Genomic DNA, 16,535 nt, shown 5'->3' on the forward strand with positions numbered 1-16,535 from the left:
TAGTGGAGTGACCAAAATTGTAACGACAGCAATGGTAGGGTGCAATTTAATCTTCTAACTGCAAAAGGATGTTTTGACAGACTAATAACTGTGCCCTGCACTGTCATTCTGCTGAAAGACTCAAGCGGAAGGTGAAGAGCCATTAGGGTGGCCAGGAGGGGAACAGAAAATGAATCTTAAACACAAAGAACAGAGCTTGCTTAGCTGGCTAAAAGGCTGACAAGAAATAGGATTGTCATGCATAAATATAAAAAAGGGAATATACATGGAAGAATGAAGAGCTACTGATGTCATCGACAATGGTTGCACAATAAGAAATGGTTCTGAACAGGATGATTATATATGGAAATAAAGGAATTGTGAGACAATTTTGAGTTCAAACAATGAGGAAACCTGGGGAATTTTTAAACAGATAGATGAGTTTATGAAAACATTTGCTTAAACAGTTTCAGATTTAACATATCCTGATAATGGAAAAGATTACTGTCAGCTCTGAGCCTATATAGATATTATGACAGAAAAACACTTAATTGTTCCATGTGCAAAACTTGAAGCTCAGCACATAAAGCTTACAGCCCTTCACTTTTTGTAAATTACTAATTACATCAGCAGTTGGTAAAAATAAGTAAAATGTATTTTAATGAATATATTAATAACAGAATCAAGTCTTGGATAGAATAATACCTAGTATGCATGAAAACCAAGGATTGAGAAGTCACTGTTCCCTTCTCTTTCATAAATTACTTTAAACACATATTTTCAGACATTGTTCAGGTCCAAATAATGACTACAGAAATGAATCAAAGACAAGCCAAAACAAGACCAAAAAAGACAAAAGTACTGTCAAAAGAACAGGGTGATTATATCCACGTTCAAGATGTGTTCAAGTACCCCTTATTTATGTGAACTCTAAATAAAATTCAAAGGAAGTGGATGTAAGGAGCTGAGTATCAGTCTTTACGATGAAACAAAGATCCAAACATATCAGATTAGTGTAATTTTCCCAGCTCCTCAGGATGCCTCTTCTAGTTAGAATGGAGAAGTGAATTGATTACTTTGCAAATAATACAGCTGAAATTGATTTTTCTTTCCCACCACTTGCCTTACCACAGATGAATACAGCTAAAAAAGATTTTCAAAACAAATCAAGTTTTGCGGTTAATGCCCACAAAATATAAATGAAGTGTTATTAGTTAAAAAAAAAAACAATAAACCAACAAACCAGCAACGTAATCACTTTGCAAAAAAAAGCATTATCAGCTTACAATAGTTAATACAGGTATGATGTGAATTAAATAGCTTTTTGCCTTTTCTAAAGCCTAAGGAGAGGGCAAGTGAAAAGGAAAAATCTATTCTTGCTGGTGCACGTGGGTCTTAACCACAAGAATGCTGATACATCTGTGACTTAGGCACGTCTCTTGCTGAATCCTCACCGAAGAGCTGACAAAAGCACTTCAGAATGTCACTGAATGCCTTCACTTTGGCATGGATGCAGTGACACATTTACACCACGCTCATGCTCAGGAGTGGAACATTAATGCATCCCCAGTGAGAAAGCAGAGCCAAAAAGATTCTTTTAAACCTCTGAATAAACATTTTATGAATCCTTTCTCCACTGACATCTCACCTCCTACACTGCAAAGTCTAACAGTAACAATAAAAGATTGTGTATTTCTACCATTATATTTCAGTTTAAATGCAGTTTTACACCCTTCCCCCCTTTTTATTCTTGCTGCTACTGAATAAGAGTAGAGTCTTTTAAGCAGGAAAACACCACTAAGATAATTGAGTTGCAGCATTAAGAGATGTACTCCATCCTTGGTCTTTCCAAACTCTGGTCTGGACAAATAAGCATAGCCAAATTTTCAATCCAGGAATGTATATTTAATAAATCTTACCAAAAAGGGAGAAAAAAGGAGACTATCCAGATGTCATTTAAGTAATATTTTTACTTTATGAAGGCAGAGACAAATATTTGGCTCAAAATGCCTAACAGCTGAATAAATACCAAAAGAAACTGTCTTGTATTTATATTACACAACTTATTATTTAAAACACTCACCTCAAATTTGTGAGTATTTTCATTATATTTAAAGCCTGGGGGTTGGAGGGACTCTCAAGGAGAATGCAGTGAATTGCACTGAATTCCTGGTATTGATCTTAAAGTCTGCAAATCCATTGAACTCACATTTTACTATACAGAGAAGTCGTTAACTTTGAATGTTTCAAAGAGAGGGCAAAGAAAGTTGTAGAGAAAATGGACTCAGAGTCCTCTCAAAGGTGCACAGAACGAGGATTAGATACAATGGACAGAACCTCCAACAGATGCAGGAAAGAAAATTACTAGACAAGGTTTTGAGCAATCAAACCTTACTTTGAAGTTTGCCCTGTTCTGAGCAGGGAGCTGGACCCAAGACCTTGAGAGGTTCATCTATGAACTGTTCTGTTTCCCAGAGTCAGAAATTCTGACACCCCACTAGAGATAACTAAAACAATACTTTTATCCATGAAAATTAGTCATTTCTGCAACCCTCTCTTATGTACACAGCAGAGAATTCCTCAGACCCTGAGAACAGAACAAAACCAAAATTACCTTAAATGAAAACAATTCAAAGCCTGCACTAAGATGGTATTAGGAGACAAAGGAGTAATGGTGATTCTACACACATACAAACAGCTTTTATTTCACTCATTTGGGAATATCTGACAGCTTGAATGGGTTTTCACTACCTGGCCTCGTAGTTAATATGGCAATTTTAACAAGACTGCAATCTGTAATAATGTCAGTCTTGTGTATTTTTCTTGTCACTCTAAGGAATAATAATAAAAAGAAAAGACAAGAAAGTAGAATGAGGACATCACGAAACAAAAACAAAAAAGGAAGGAAAAAAAGACACAGGATTCATCTTACCCTGTTTTTTGTGAAGGATGGTAATGAAAAGCTAGCAATGAAAGATGAAAGTGATGAATAAAAATCACGTAAGATAAATAATAATGTAGTACTAGAATAGAAAAATCTGCAAAGAATGTTGGTCTAAAAACTCATTTTATCAGCTTTAAGAACATATGTGTTACAAACAAATATTCTCCAACCAGCAGTTCTTCCACGTTTTCACAGGGGATTGCTGCCCTCCAATTCATGTCTACATCTCCTAACACATCCACAGAAATATGAGTAACAGAACTTACAGAATTACTTACAGTAATTCTGGATATTTTCCTGTTTCTGCATGTAAAAAGATTGTATTAATAATCCTTGATAAAACCCCAACTTTGAGGAACCAAAATAAAAATTTATCATGGCACTTATTAAACTTTTAACTAATGTAAAATGTGATTGCAAATAGAAATTCATATTTTTACAAATGTGTTTCTAATGCTAGGCAAAGTAAGATTCTTAGATCTTAGTTTTCCAGTGCTCTTTAAAGCTTCTGTCAATAACTTGTCATAAAACAATATCGTCATTAATATGTTTTTATCTGGCATGCTGAGGAAAGAAAGTGAAAATAATAGGTCACTTCCAAAGCCACGTGTATAGGAGGGTAAGGGAAAGGTAAGAGTAGTAAAACCGGATTTGGCAGTATAAATGTGGAATCAAAGAATGAAGATCATTTTCAAGGATGTTATTCTGGACTTAGTGACATTGAAAAATATTTGGGGTTGTGGTAGCTACTCATTAAATTCCCAATGCTGTGATGAAGGAGCTGTGGTACTCCTGGGTGTATAGAGGAAAATATTGAATGCAGCAAAAGGATGGATTGGAGTCACAGGAAGAAAGAGCAGGAATGACAGAGTCAAGGCTGCTCTGCCTCCCTCAGCAGCACAGTGTGTCCATGGGGGAGCTGCTAAAAGCCCCTTTTTCTGCCCCCTCAAGTACATCATTAACTCTGCATCCAAAACACATCCAATCACACCTGGAAAAGCACACCCAGTTCTGGATCCCATGGGATACTGAAACATTGGAGGGCTCAGAGAAAAGCCAAAAAGAAGGTGATAGAGTATACGGGATTTGCAACAACATCACATCCTTTATAGGAAGATGCTCTGCTTTCTAGCACAAAATTATATTTCAAGAGTAGCCCTGGGAAAGCTACACTTACCATGAATCAAGTATTTTTGAACAGTGGCAATAATTGACAGTCAGAAATATGTAGCAGAAGTAAAGTTCACATCCCCTTTAGAAATATTTAGGCCAAGAGTGATTTTTTTTTTTTTTTCTTTTAGTATATGGTCCAGTTTGAACTGCAATTAATTTATGAAAGCCTATGCTTTAGTTTATGTCTCGTTTCAAATTATATGACCAAAGCAGCCCCTTCTGGATTTATCATCTATGAGATGTAACACCTAGGTAGCAATGAAATCAAGTGCCTACATGAAAAAGTAATGACAAGTAACTAACATACATAAAGCCAGATTTTAGAAGAAGCAGATGACCTGCAAGCTCTCTACCCTCTTGCTCAATATGCTTATCTGGCTATCTGTGTCTGATAATTGTTTATTCTGACTCCCTGAAGGCACTAAATACGTTTGTCTAACATAGAACAAGCAGTTTATTTGTTTTCTTTTGTTTTTTTCTTCAAAATACATTAAATTAGCTTCATGATAATAAAGAATTCAAGAAATTTTTAAAATAGCATCATTATCACAATTTAAAGGTCCTTAAAGCATTTCAAAATAAAACAATCAGCATTTCATAATAAAACCAAACAGAATCATGATCCTATCATCCTTTTCTACAGTCTGAAGTGAGCATTCATATTAAAATCAAACGGAGAGCACAGCACCTCCCCAGAATCTGCCCAATTATCAGTCCAGTTTGCAGGTCTGAGCATGTTTTCTTGATAAACAAAGAGCTTGTGACTCTACTCATTTTTGTGCTGCTCCTTCTGCATTTCTCAGGAAAAGCATTTGTCGACTGTGACTTCCAAATATCTTCACACTGGTTAGCTCAGCTCAACCCATTTATGCATTAGTTAGTCCACAAGGAACCCCAGAGTGGCTTTGGCTTTTTAAATCCTGGAGTCTCACTGAATAATATTTTCATTTTGTTATTTCATCTCAGAAATTATTACACTGGCCAAATGGTTCAGAGATTAATATCAAGCTTTTCAAAAGAAAAATAGAAGTAAAATATCACCACAAGAAAAATATTTTAAAGAGCTCCTAAAGATCAAAATATGGCAACTATTTTCCATTCCCAAGGATTGTTTCTAGCAGCAGATACGAAGTTCAACTCCATGCATCTGTGACTGCAATAACTCTTACCTATTAGAGTGCCACCAAAAATACTGAAATATTCACTAAAACAACCATTCTAAAGCATGAATGTCTGCTTAATCCAAGGTAACACTCCTTGCACTAAGGATGCTGATGACACCTGGGCTCACTCCTGAGAGTGCTCCTGAACACAAAACAGCCTCAACTGTTGAAGCTTCAGTGCTTTAGGAAAACTGGGATTTAGAGAGCCCTGCAAACTCAGCTGTAAGTATTCCGACAGTTTTTAGCTATTTTGCCACGGCCTGAGGAATTAAGCTTTGAAGCTTTAGGCAAACCCCAGAGCTGTATTTGCAGCCAGTGTTGTCAAGGCTGCCTGGCCCTGGGAAGTTCCTTCTCCAGGATCAGGCTCAGGGAGAGTTCACCAGCACCTTGCTGGTTCAGTGCTCAGAGGTCAGGATCAGCCTCCAGGGCATGGTGCCAGTGCCCACACGCTGCTGGTGCAGGACAATCCCAGGATGTACACGAGCACCTGGAGCCAGAGGAGCTCAGGAGACACAAGAGCTGCTCCTCCTAACCCCGAAACTCCTCTCCACGTCAGGACCACCGTGATGTTGGTGAGGCTCACCATCATCACCATCACTGCTCAGCACACGTGGGGCTCCCAAGAAGCTCTTCCTCACAAAGCCCCTACAATGAAGTTTTTAAACTGATTTTGGGCGACTGTCGTTTTGTTTACTAAGAAATGTTGAAAAACATGGATTTGGGAGAAATCCAAATTTAAACTGAGATATAAGAAACAGAAATGCTGTACATCACCCACATTTTTCTATAAAATCCTGATCACAGAGGGCAACTAAGGTTGTATTAATCCTTCTGACAAAGGAGTTTCTGACAGTCATGATAAATAGTTTGAAAACATCTATTCTCTCCCACCAGCTTCCCATTTCCATTCTGATCCCCTATGAGCAAAACATTTACTTTCAAATAATTCTGAAGCCACTGTGTATGACCTTTATAGGCTTCTGCAGTTCAACAAGGCATAGATGTTTTCTTCAGGGAGAATCCTAATATTTCAAAGTTTTTTTCTTGTTATTGAACAAAAGGTTTCCATACCCCACCATATGTTTCCACCCCAAATCCCAAGATGAATAATTGATTCATTTTTCTATACTAATCAAAAGTCATGAAAAACCGCAACTTTTTATTTTTTAATTGCATTCGAAATTTTCTAACTAAAATTCACTTCAGTAAGTATATAAGAGACACAGAAGTTATAGGGGGAAAACCATCAATATCTACTTGTTAATCATCACGGGGAGATAATTTTTATTAGCAAATACCATATCTATGTATCTTTATTGTGTTATACAAACACCAGTAGGTGATGCCTTGATCTGCCTGGAAAAGAAAAGCCCCACACAAGCGGCACATCAGTTACACGAGTTCTTATCTCAGACATTCAAATTATACACCAATTAAAACTGTGCATCACTGAGGACTAATTATCTCTTAATTATGTATTTTGGTTCCCTTAAATCATCAGCTGAACTATTAACGGGGCTTCTGCTTTCTCAGAAATACATCAGCAGTGTTAAATATTTACAAATATTCTGGTGGGTCATATTAGGCCTTTTCTAAGGTGATTGGAAAAAGAAAGGTATGAGGAAGAACAATGAATGAAATATTTACATTTATCGGAGTGGTATGGAAGTTGGCATGATATGGTTGGCAACTTTGTTCTGGTATATTTTCAGACAAATGTTAGCTGGTTTAGCATTATTAAAAGTAAAAAAGGTATAATCTAATAATCAGGAAGTACCTCCTCAACTAATTAGCAATACTTTAGGATTCATGCCAAGCATTTTGGAAAAGGCTGTACTGGATTTGGGCACATCAAGCCTTTGGGGAATATTATACAGCTTTGGGATTTATTCTCCATACAACTGACCTTACAATTCCAAGAAAATAAATTATAGATATTATAGACAGTCCATTTTCCAAGGCAAGAACCCATAGGTTCTGGTATTATATTTGATTGCCTAAGAAAGAAAAAAAGTAACCATAATTACTGCAGCAGTCCTCATTTGGAGAGCAATTTTCAAGTACTTTCTAAAATGCAGTAATTGTACATGTAACAGATACACCTGTAATAATCTAACTGTGACTGAGAATTTTAACAATGGTATTCAGTGTGTTGAAAACCAGAACTGAGTTTAGCTTTAGATACCAGCAGTGAAGCAAATGAAACTTTACCTTCATGCTGCTGTCCTGAATTCAATTTTAAAATAATTTTTAAATTCTCCATTTAGAGAAGCTGGTTTTTTTCTAAAATAACTAATTACAGGATTGATAGGACCTAATGCATAATGTGAGCACATTTAAACGCAACTTCTGCATCCAGCTTTATCGAAGATTATTTTCACAGCAAAGTGGAGGATAAAAGAAAATGGCCTCAAGTTGAAAATAGGGATGTTCAGACTGGATATTAAGAGAAATATCTTCACAGAAAGGGTTGTCAAGCATTGGCACAGGCTCCCCAGACAATGGTGGAGTCACCACCCTGGAGGCATTTAAAGGATGTGTAGATGTGGCAGCTGGGGATGTGGTTTGGTGTTGGACTCGGCAGTGCAAGGTTGGACTGAATTATCTTAGAGGCTTATTCCAACCAGAATGATCCTGTTTCTCTGTTAGTGGTTATTATTACTGCTATCAATCCTGACTTTTCATAATGATCACTGTCATCATCCCTAATGCAAACTGAAACTGCACATATGTGTCCATTTTAGGCTACACCTCAGTCATCTGTAAACAAATCCACCCTGTACTGCAGGTTGGTTATATACCAATTAAAACTATGCATCACTGAGGACTAATTATCTCTTAATTATGTATTTTGGTTCCCTTAAATCATCAGCTGAACTATTAATGGGGATTCTGCTTTCTCAGAAATACATCAGCAATGTTAAATATTTACAGCTATTCCTATTCCTATTATTTTTTCTGTTCTGACAGAATTTCCTGCTCCTTGCAGGAACAGAATTGTCACTAAATGATAGTTCAATGGATTTCCCAGGTTTTTGTTCTTGGTATACTACTTTCAAACCTATTTTAAACAGAGATTTTACATTTACTGTAAGAAAACATCGAAGTTGTTTTGGAAGTTAATGCATCCACTTCATCATCAATACCTGTTTAGTGTTTCAGGAATTATAGTGTCTCCATACATTGCTATAAGCAGTTACTCAGCAGCCTCTATGAAAACCATTAAGGCACTTAGAAATTGAATTGTTCACTATAAATCATAGGGATTAAATTTAGGCATGCAATCACTGGTGGCACAGCCACAAACACAGCTACATGTGAATAAATACACATTTTCCAAGCAAAGAGTAGACAATCATGACCTTACAAAAATTCAGAAAGGCCTTAAAATCCCAAAAGATCTGATCTTTATTTGTTAATTTAGTTATTAGGGTTGTGATAATGTTGTAACTTCTAATGGCAGTGATGGACAAGTTTTACTTCTTGGAGCTTTTACAACATGTAAGTCACTCATGAATGTCAAAAATTCAAATGAAGTCCAAAACAAAAGGAAAAAAGCTGAAATAAATTATGCTACACAGTAAATTTTATTTTAAGGGTAGAAATGCTTCTTGATTTACATTACACTCCTCCTTCAGTTGCAACATGCAGGCTATTAATAGGGGAAAAAAATCAATTCTGAAACAGGAGCCAGTAAACTGAAAGAACACTAGTTTCAACTTTAAAAAAAATCACTTGAAGATTTGTATATGAAGTAGTTTTGATTATTCGCTGTGCTACATACAAAATAAAACGTAAATCTTCACCATAATTCATTATTCTGTTCTTGTATACAAACTAACACGGAGTGCCAAAGACAGTTTTAGTCAGAAACCAAGTGCAGAAAGAAACAGAGGTCCAAGTAGGCCTGCTTAAAAATATTAAACTTTTTCAAACACATCAGGGCATTCTACATTTACACCACCATCCTGTCTAACTTCACTGCAACAGTAATTATTTTATGCTGTGGAAACATGTTCGTTTAACTATGCTATGTTCAAAAATGTATAAGTTTTTTTTTATTATTATTATTAAACACAAATCTAATTTTGCCAGACAGTGTTTTGCTGCTGAGGCTGAACCTTTCAATTTAAACTAACCCTCCCAATTAAAGCCCAGACACTTGTGAATCTTTCATTTACACTTCAGGGTAGAAAGGAAATAACTAGTAGAACTGTTATTATTATCCCCAGGTTCAGCTTTAAAATGGGTGGAAAATTTTGCTGCTCGGGCACAAGTTGAGATCAGACTCACAAGTTGGAGAGTTTTGAAGAAATCTAGGTGCAGGAATGCAGCTGACCCTGGAGCAGGAATGTTCCTGCTGTCCTTAGGGACAGGGATCAGATGAATAGCCAGGACAGTGTTTTAAGGGTATTTGCTTTTTCACATGCTGTCACTGCTTTCCAGAATATAAGAGTAAATGACGGAAAAAAAGAAAATACATCTGTTACCAGCTAAAATGACAAAAATCCCTTGCCATAAAATTAGTTTCCTGAGACTGGAGAACATGTTGTGACTGCTGTTATTAATATTTGCATAGCTGTCAGAAGCCCAAGCTTTATGACTGCCTGCTACTTCAGGGACCATTGACCACTATCTGAGGTGCTGGCTGCAGGCTGAGTTACTGCTTTTCAATAAATGTTACAGCCTTCAAATTCCATTAGCAGTGGAGTCTGAATTACACTGACTCTCAAAATAAAATAAAAATGAGCAGAAACAAGTTATGAGGCTTTTTGTCACATATTCTGTTCAGAAATCTAGCCTATTTTAAGGCAAGAGCATTTTCTCATGGAGTCCTGTTTAACTGATACGTAAGACACAATGCACCTAAAGGTTTGGGACTGTCAAAGACAGTCAAACCCAAGTGTGGATGCTAAACCACATCATCTTACTTGAGACTCTTCTGTTAACACCTGTAACAAAGATAATTTATGCAGATTTCCTCTGAAAAGATGCATAAACTACTGTTGTTTAGGAAAGTTTGGCAGGTTAAACTTAAGGGCTTTAATCCATCCTTAGTCTTCAGCAACTCTGAATTACAGGAAATGCAGAAAAGTGTGCTCTAAGCTGGTACAGTAATTCTGCAGGGAAATATCCAACATTTGTGTGCCAGAGTATAACTATTACAGACTTCTGAGGAAAAACTGGCATCTGCTGATTTTACAGCCAGGTCAATAGACAACAGATTTATTTGTGGAAACAGCTCTAAGCTGAGGATGTCCCACAACAGCACCTTTCTAATGACCCCTTATGCAACTATGTCACATTTCTGCTTCTCTCCTCAAGGAAGAAGAGATTTTACAGCTAAATAAGATGCCTTTAGCATCAGGAAATTAAAAGCAGTGTTTTCCCCTGAGGGCTGCAGAGATCACCTGGCTGTGGGCCCATGGACAGAAGGGTGCTGCTGATGGGAGCCTGCAGTACATTTCAATAATGAGAGCAGCAGTACAGCTGAAAGAAACTGAACCTTTTCTTCACGGTTTTGATGTTTGGCGAGTAATTCACTGCTATCCAGTGCTGAAGAATTTGTATTCTGAGGTGATTAGGATCACCAGTGACAACAGTGAAACGGGTCACTGCATATCACAGACCAGTACACCTTAAAGAACTATTTTTATTGACATCAATCATGACATATCCTTTTTTCAAGCCAAGAAATCGTATTTCTTAAGAAGATATTTTGTTTTAGAGCCACCAGGGATTTATTAACATTTTGGGGAAAAAAATGCAAGGTTGCTGAATAGGTAACATGAATAATAAAACTACCTGAGGAAGCAGCTGTGAGCCATTGATCCCAATAAACAATCACCTGCTGGGATGGGCAGTTTTTCCTCATAGTCATGAAAATCTTGGAGATAAATGAATGCAAAACCAGAGATAATACAAGTGACTTTAAGAGAAAGTGAACATAAATGCCTTGTATAATGAGGAGGGCTGTTTCTTTTTCCTGCAGAAAAAGAGAATAGCAGTAACTCCAACACCCAAATCCTCCCAGTGAAAATCCCAGAAATCTCAGCTCCAGGAGGCACAAGAGCAGAGTGCTGAAATGCATACCAATAACACCACTGCTAATAACATCAATAACACAACTTCAAATACCAGTTTAAAAGGAAGTAAGGTCACTAGTTCTGCCTCCTCAGGAACTCATGTTTTATATAATGTATTCTCAACAAGTTGTGATGAATAATGGAAATACAGGAGGACTGGTACTCAGACTGTACTTGAAAAGTGCTCAGTGTGCTGGAGTACTCAGTCCTCTGCAAACGCATTGTGTAAAAGGCATGTGACAAATTTCATGTTGCTACCTTACTTATTAAATCACCAGAATACCTCTCAAGGAAGCCACAATAATTTCCTTAGGTCTAACAGGATTAAATAGAGCCTTCAGTACTGAGTTAACACAAAATACCAGGTTTTTCCCAGCATGGTACGACCACTGCAGTGTGGCCATTTCAGTGAAAAGGCCTGCAGTGCAAATAGACAAAAATCAACCACTTTTGCCTATTATAAAGGTGGATTCTGGTGTGATATATGATGGAGATGTAGAAGATCATAACTATTAGACCTGGTTTAGTGCTGGCCTTGTAACTTCAGCTTCTGGATTGGAATGAACCATGACTTCTTTCTCTTAACCCTAAGCAATAGGAGGTTTCATATACTTTTAAAATTACATGCAGAATTATAAAGTTAGCATATAAAACAAAGAAAAGCTCCCTGCTCCATTTATCATTTGAAGGTGTTATCTAATGCTAGAGCACCAGAACCAAGAAACAAACATATAGGGGTAATGTTAACTTCAGGTATTTTCTTGGAAAAAAAGAAATTACAGCATAAAAAAGGTTGAGAGCTAAATAATAATCTTATTTATTTAAGAAGGCAAATATAGAGGAGAAAATTAAAATCCTAAAACAATTTACCCAACTGGACCTTAGCTTTCCTTTTTTTTTGGTGCATAAAATTGAGTAACTTAATTTCAAGATGGAATAAGACTTTTATGAAAAACTAGCAGGACAGGAACGGAATGCAATAGTCAAGCACCACCACCTCTGAGGCAGAACTGTCTAGACTGATAAATTTCAATGTGCCTCAAAAAGAAATATAAAAAAACCCCAAACTGTGTAACCATGGCAGACAATGAAAATCCTGATTAAAAAAAAAAGAGGAAGGGTGTAACCAATGATGAGGGATTCCCTTCACCAGGGAGTTAAGCTGCAGTGGAAACAGCACAAGGAGGAGCAGAGATCTGCCAGAGAGCTGCACGTCTCAGGAATGCATCACCCTAATGATGTTTGTCTTACAGTGGTGGTACAGGCACCTTGCAGTGGTAAAGGTGAGAGTGTAATGCATTTACAGTCGAAATTGCTCCATGGATTTGTTTAAGAGGCCTGCTTGGCAGCTGAAGTTGTTCCATCCTTAGGAATTGGGAGAGAGCATAAAAAACATCCCTAATATGAAGAGTAAAAGCAAGCAGCTAGTCTGCAGGTTTTGGTTGGATTTTTGAATAAACTAGAACATTCATCAATGTCAGCAAGCTGCATAAATTCATCCTTTGACACCATTAACACATATTTACAGCCACTGCTCAGGTGTGATGAAGACAACTCCACCTTTACCTAACCCAACAAAACCATTTTTCTGACAGTTTACTCAGAAGATGACTGCTTTAACCCAGGACACTTTATCATATATATATTTTGTAATATACTTCTGTATTTATATATCTAGGTATATTTTCATATATAGACATATAAAGTTAGGTTCTGTATTTCAGAAAAATATGGAAGGTTTTTCCCACTAAAATGGAAATTTTATAGGATATTTGTAATTATGGTTAACTGCAAAGTATTTTGAGCTTGTACTTGTTCCTGGAGTAAATCACCTGGAATTATGAAATTTTAATATCATTTTAACAATTTAAATTTTAAGACTTAATTCTGTAAGGGAGTTACATAGCCAAAAGCTGTTCATCCACATAAGAATCTCCCTCATTGATGCAGGGGACTCTGTGTTCACAAGTGCAGCCACAGTAACTGTAAGTAAAAATATTGCTGGAACGTCACAGGCCAGGGAGGAATCGTGATTGCATTGACTTTTTTGAGTGTGCTACTCCACAGTATCTCAGTACTCCAGAAAACACTGAATGAAATTGATTCCAATGAAGTCAAAGAAGAACATAAATTCTAATAAACAATACTTAGTCTTAACTGAAGTCTGTGATATTGCAATCTGATACAGTCATTCAATATTTGAAAAAATCAGAGGCTCCAAAAGCCAATCATTAGCAAAGGATTACATTCAAACACCCAGGTATGTACACATTTGTATGCCATTTTCTGTGCTTACATCTAAATGCTAAAGTTACATTACAGATAAAAACATATGTTCAACAATTTCAATTCAAATTTTAAAATCGACAGCCAGAAGTCTGACTCACAATTAAAAGCTAAAGGACAGGATCATGGAATGCTTTGGGCTGGGACCTTAAAGACCACCTCATTTCAATTTCCCTGCTGTGGGCAGCAACACCTCCCATGCTGCTCAAAACCCATTCCAGCCCAGCCCTAAAACCATCCCATGATTGCCATCATAATATAATTATTATACACAGAAAATACAGCAAGCAAACGACTCTATTTGTATACTTTCTGTAAGATGAAATCATGAAATTCAATGTGCAGCTGAAATAAAAATATCTCTAAAAGCACAAAGCAGTCACTAACCTGTATTTTGATTGGCCAGGAGAAATTGCTGACATAGACATAGAAGGTGATGTTCGGGTTGCTTCGAAAGTTAAATTTTTCACAGGAAAAGCTGTCTCTGTATTCCTTAATATTAACCTTGGAAACAACAGGAATCTCTTCTCCAGATATCGTTCCAGCTAAAAAGTTTTAAAAGCTTGGGTGTAAATGTGCATATTTGAGAAAAATAATAATCATCATTAAAGATATCAAAGTAAATTTGCTCAAGAAACATCAATTCTTAATTGCTTTTGGTGTCTTCCCTCTAAAACAACCCCTTATCAGAGTTTACATGGAACATTAGGTGTATTCAATATAGGTGCAGAGAATTCACAGAAATTTTTACTTAGGTTTTAAAAATTATATACAAATTGGAAATACGATAGAAGTAACATGAATTTTACAAGATAGTTATTATGGTCAGCTTAACAGATAATATGCTTTCCTCCACAATTTATGTTTCATTTCAGTAAACACCTCAATAAAACCTGAAAGGGAATTTGTCTACATCTTACATTTTTGCTGTCAAGTTTTAATTGTTCATGAAAGCGTTAATAACATACCTAGTAATGAACATTTATTAGTTTTTGCAAAGAAATGAGTGACTGAGTTAACAAAGAAATAAACAGAGTTTAGGAACTATGGTATGGTAAAATACTTCAGAAATGCATTTATAAAGAAATTCATGAGTTTAAGAGAAACTCTGAACCGTCTTTAAAAAGATTTTTTTAAATTATTTCATTTTAAGCATCATGACTCTCCTTGGATGTGTTTTCCAAAAGTCAATAGAACCGATTCAGAAAAACTGTCTAAATTAAAACAAAGAAGAGTAATGGGCTTCAAAGTTGGAGAAAAAATAGATAAGCAGCTCCTTTTATCAGCATACACAGAAGAACTTTATTGTTTGATATCAATGTAAAGGTTAATAATTAAATTTTTAGCTTGAACACTGAAACAAAGAAATAAAATCTCAGTCTCTGCAGTAGTTAAGGAAGCAATTTATCTTAATTAAAATCACAGCATTTCATAACACTGTCATTTTAAAAACTTAAATACGCTACAAGCTTTTTCTACCAAAGTAATTTTAATTGAATAGGAGAGAAAGTCAACATATTAATGAAGCTTTATTCAGATTGCAAATTATCATCTGAGGTTTAAATAATATAATTAATAACAGCATAATGATAATGGCAAAAGAATACATTTGGCAAAGTTTTATTATCAAAATTAGCAACAAAGAGACAATCAGGTTAAAATAGCTCAAAGGATCATGAAATCATTTGGGGGAAAACTCATCATACCAAAATTCACTCTCACCTGTAGAACCAATAGACCACGTAATATTGAGGTTAAAGTTGTTTGATGCATTAATTGATATATCCAAATTTTTATTTGACTAGGGAGAAAAAAAAAAAAAAGGAAGTTAACAAAACATATCAGAATGTATTGCATGTAACTCTATTGCACATAACTGAATACAGCCTTTTAATCATCTTCCAGTTTTCATTTTAAACATAAATAGAAATGTTAATGATTCACTGCCAAAGGCGATTCTCTCTTTTGCTTTGCTAAGAACAGGGTGCATATAACTACAGCAGTAATTCTTGTAGATTGTCATAAGTATAACAAAATAATTGTCTTTATAAAATTAAAGGAAAAAAATATATGGCAAATGCCTACATTCTAATCAAGAATGTAGGCATTAACCCTAATCACAAGCCAAAAAATACTTTCCTCACCTAAAAATGTTTTCTCAGCAGTAGGGTACAACCCTTTAATTCATCTAAGTAGGACGCTAACACTTGTTATTCATGGCAGCAACAATAAAATAAACCAACTGATAATTTTTCAGAGTATTGATTAGGCTGAAGTACATCTACCATTTCAAAAGCGTTCTCAGTGAAGGCACTCAAAAAATGTGAACTATTTCTAAAACCTTATAGACTCTTTGAAAACCTTTAATCAATGTCAAATACAATGGAAAACTTAATTCTGAATCTCTAAAAGTTAACTGAAATTATTAGCATCTTCTCACCTGTTCTGGATTTGCTATAAAGTTTATGGCAGTGTGATGACGATCATCCTCTTGTAATAAGCTGAAGGTAAACTGATAATCAATCAAAAGGCTGTCTGTAGGCAAAAGAAAAATTTAAAATATTAAAATAAAGTGTATACAGATTACTTCTGTATTATGCAAATACTGAAAAGTTTACCATTCACATTGATTTTAAAAGTCATGGAGAAATCTACAACTCAGAATTAGTCACACGAATTTCACTGTTGAAGTGTTTGTACTATAAAGTCTTTAAACAATTAAAACTAAAATAAACCAAAAAAAATAAAGAAAAATTAACTAAATTAAGAAACAAATTACATCATGCAGTCAGAGCAGTGATTAGACATAACCTGAAATAGCCATTCTTTGTGAAATGATTATTCTGAAATACAGTATTAAGTGTTGTTAGAGCATTATCACTTTCCTAATTTCACTCTGAAATA

The 16,535-nt window shown here is 35.7% G+C and overlaps 1 protein-coding gene across 3 annotated transcripts in view; it reads right to left on the minus strand.

Moving 5' to 3' along the window:
• ATRNL1 (attractin like 1) overlaps positions 1–16,535 on the minus strand; it is a 425,861-nt gene that overhangs the window by 234,415 nt on the left and 174,911 nt on the right. For all 3 annotated transcript variants that reach the window (XM_063405246.1, XM_063405245.1, XM_063405247.1), the window contains exons 22-24: positions 16,072–16,166; positions 15,354–15,432; positions 14,019–14,176 (exon numbers count right to left, since the gene is read on the minus strand). In XM_063405246.1, the coding sequence (XP_063261316.1) occupies positions 14,019–14,176; positions 15,354–15,432; positions 16,072–16,166 (332 nt within the window). The remainder of the gene's footprint in view (positions 1–14,018; positions 14,177–15,353; positions 15,433–16,071; positions 16,167–16,535) is intronic.

This window comes from Prinia subflava, chromosome 9 (assembly GCF_021018805.1).
Source record: "Prinia subflava isolate CZ2003 ecotype Zambia chromosome 9, Cam_Psub_1.2, whole genome shotgun sequence".
In the NCBI taxonomy this organism is placed as follows: Eukaryota; Metazoa; Chordata; class Aves; order Passeriformes; family Cisticolidae; genus Prinia; species Prinia subflava.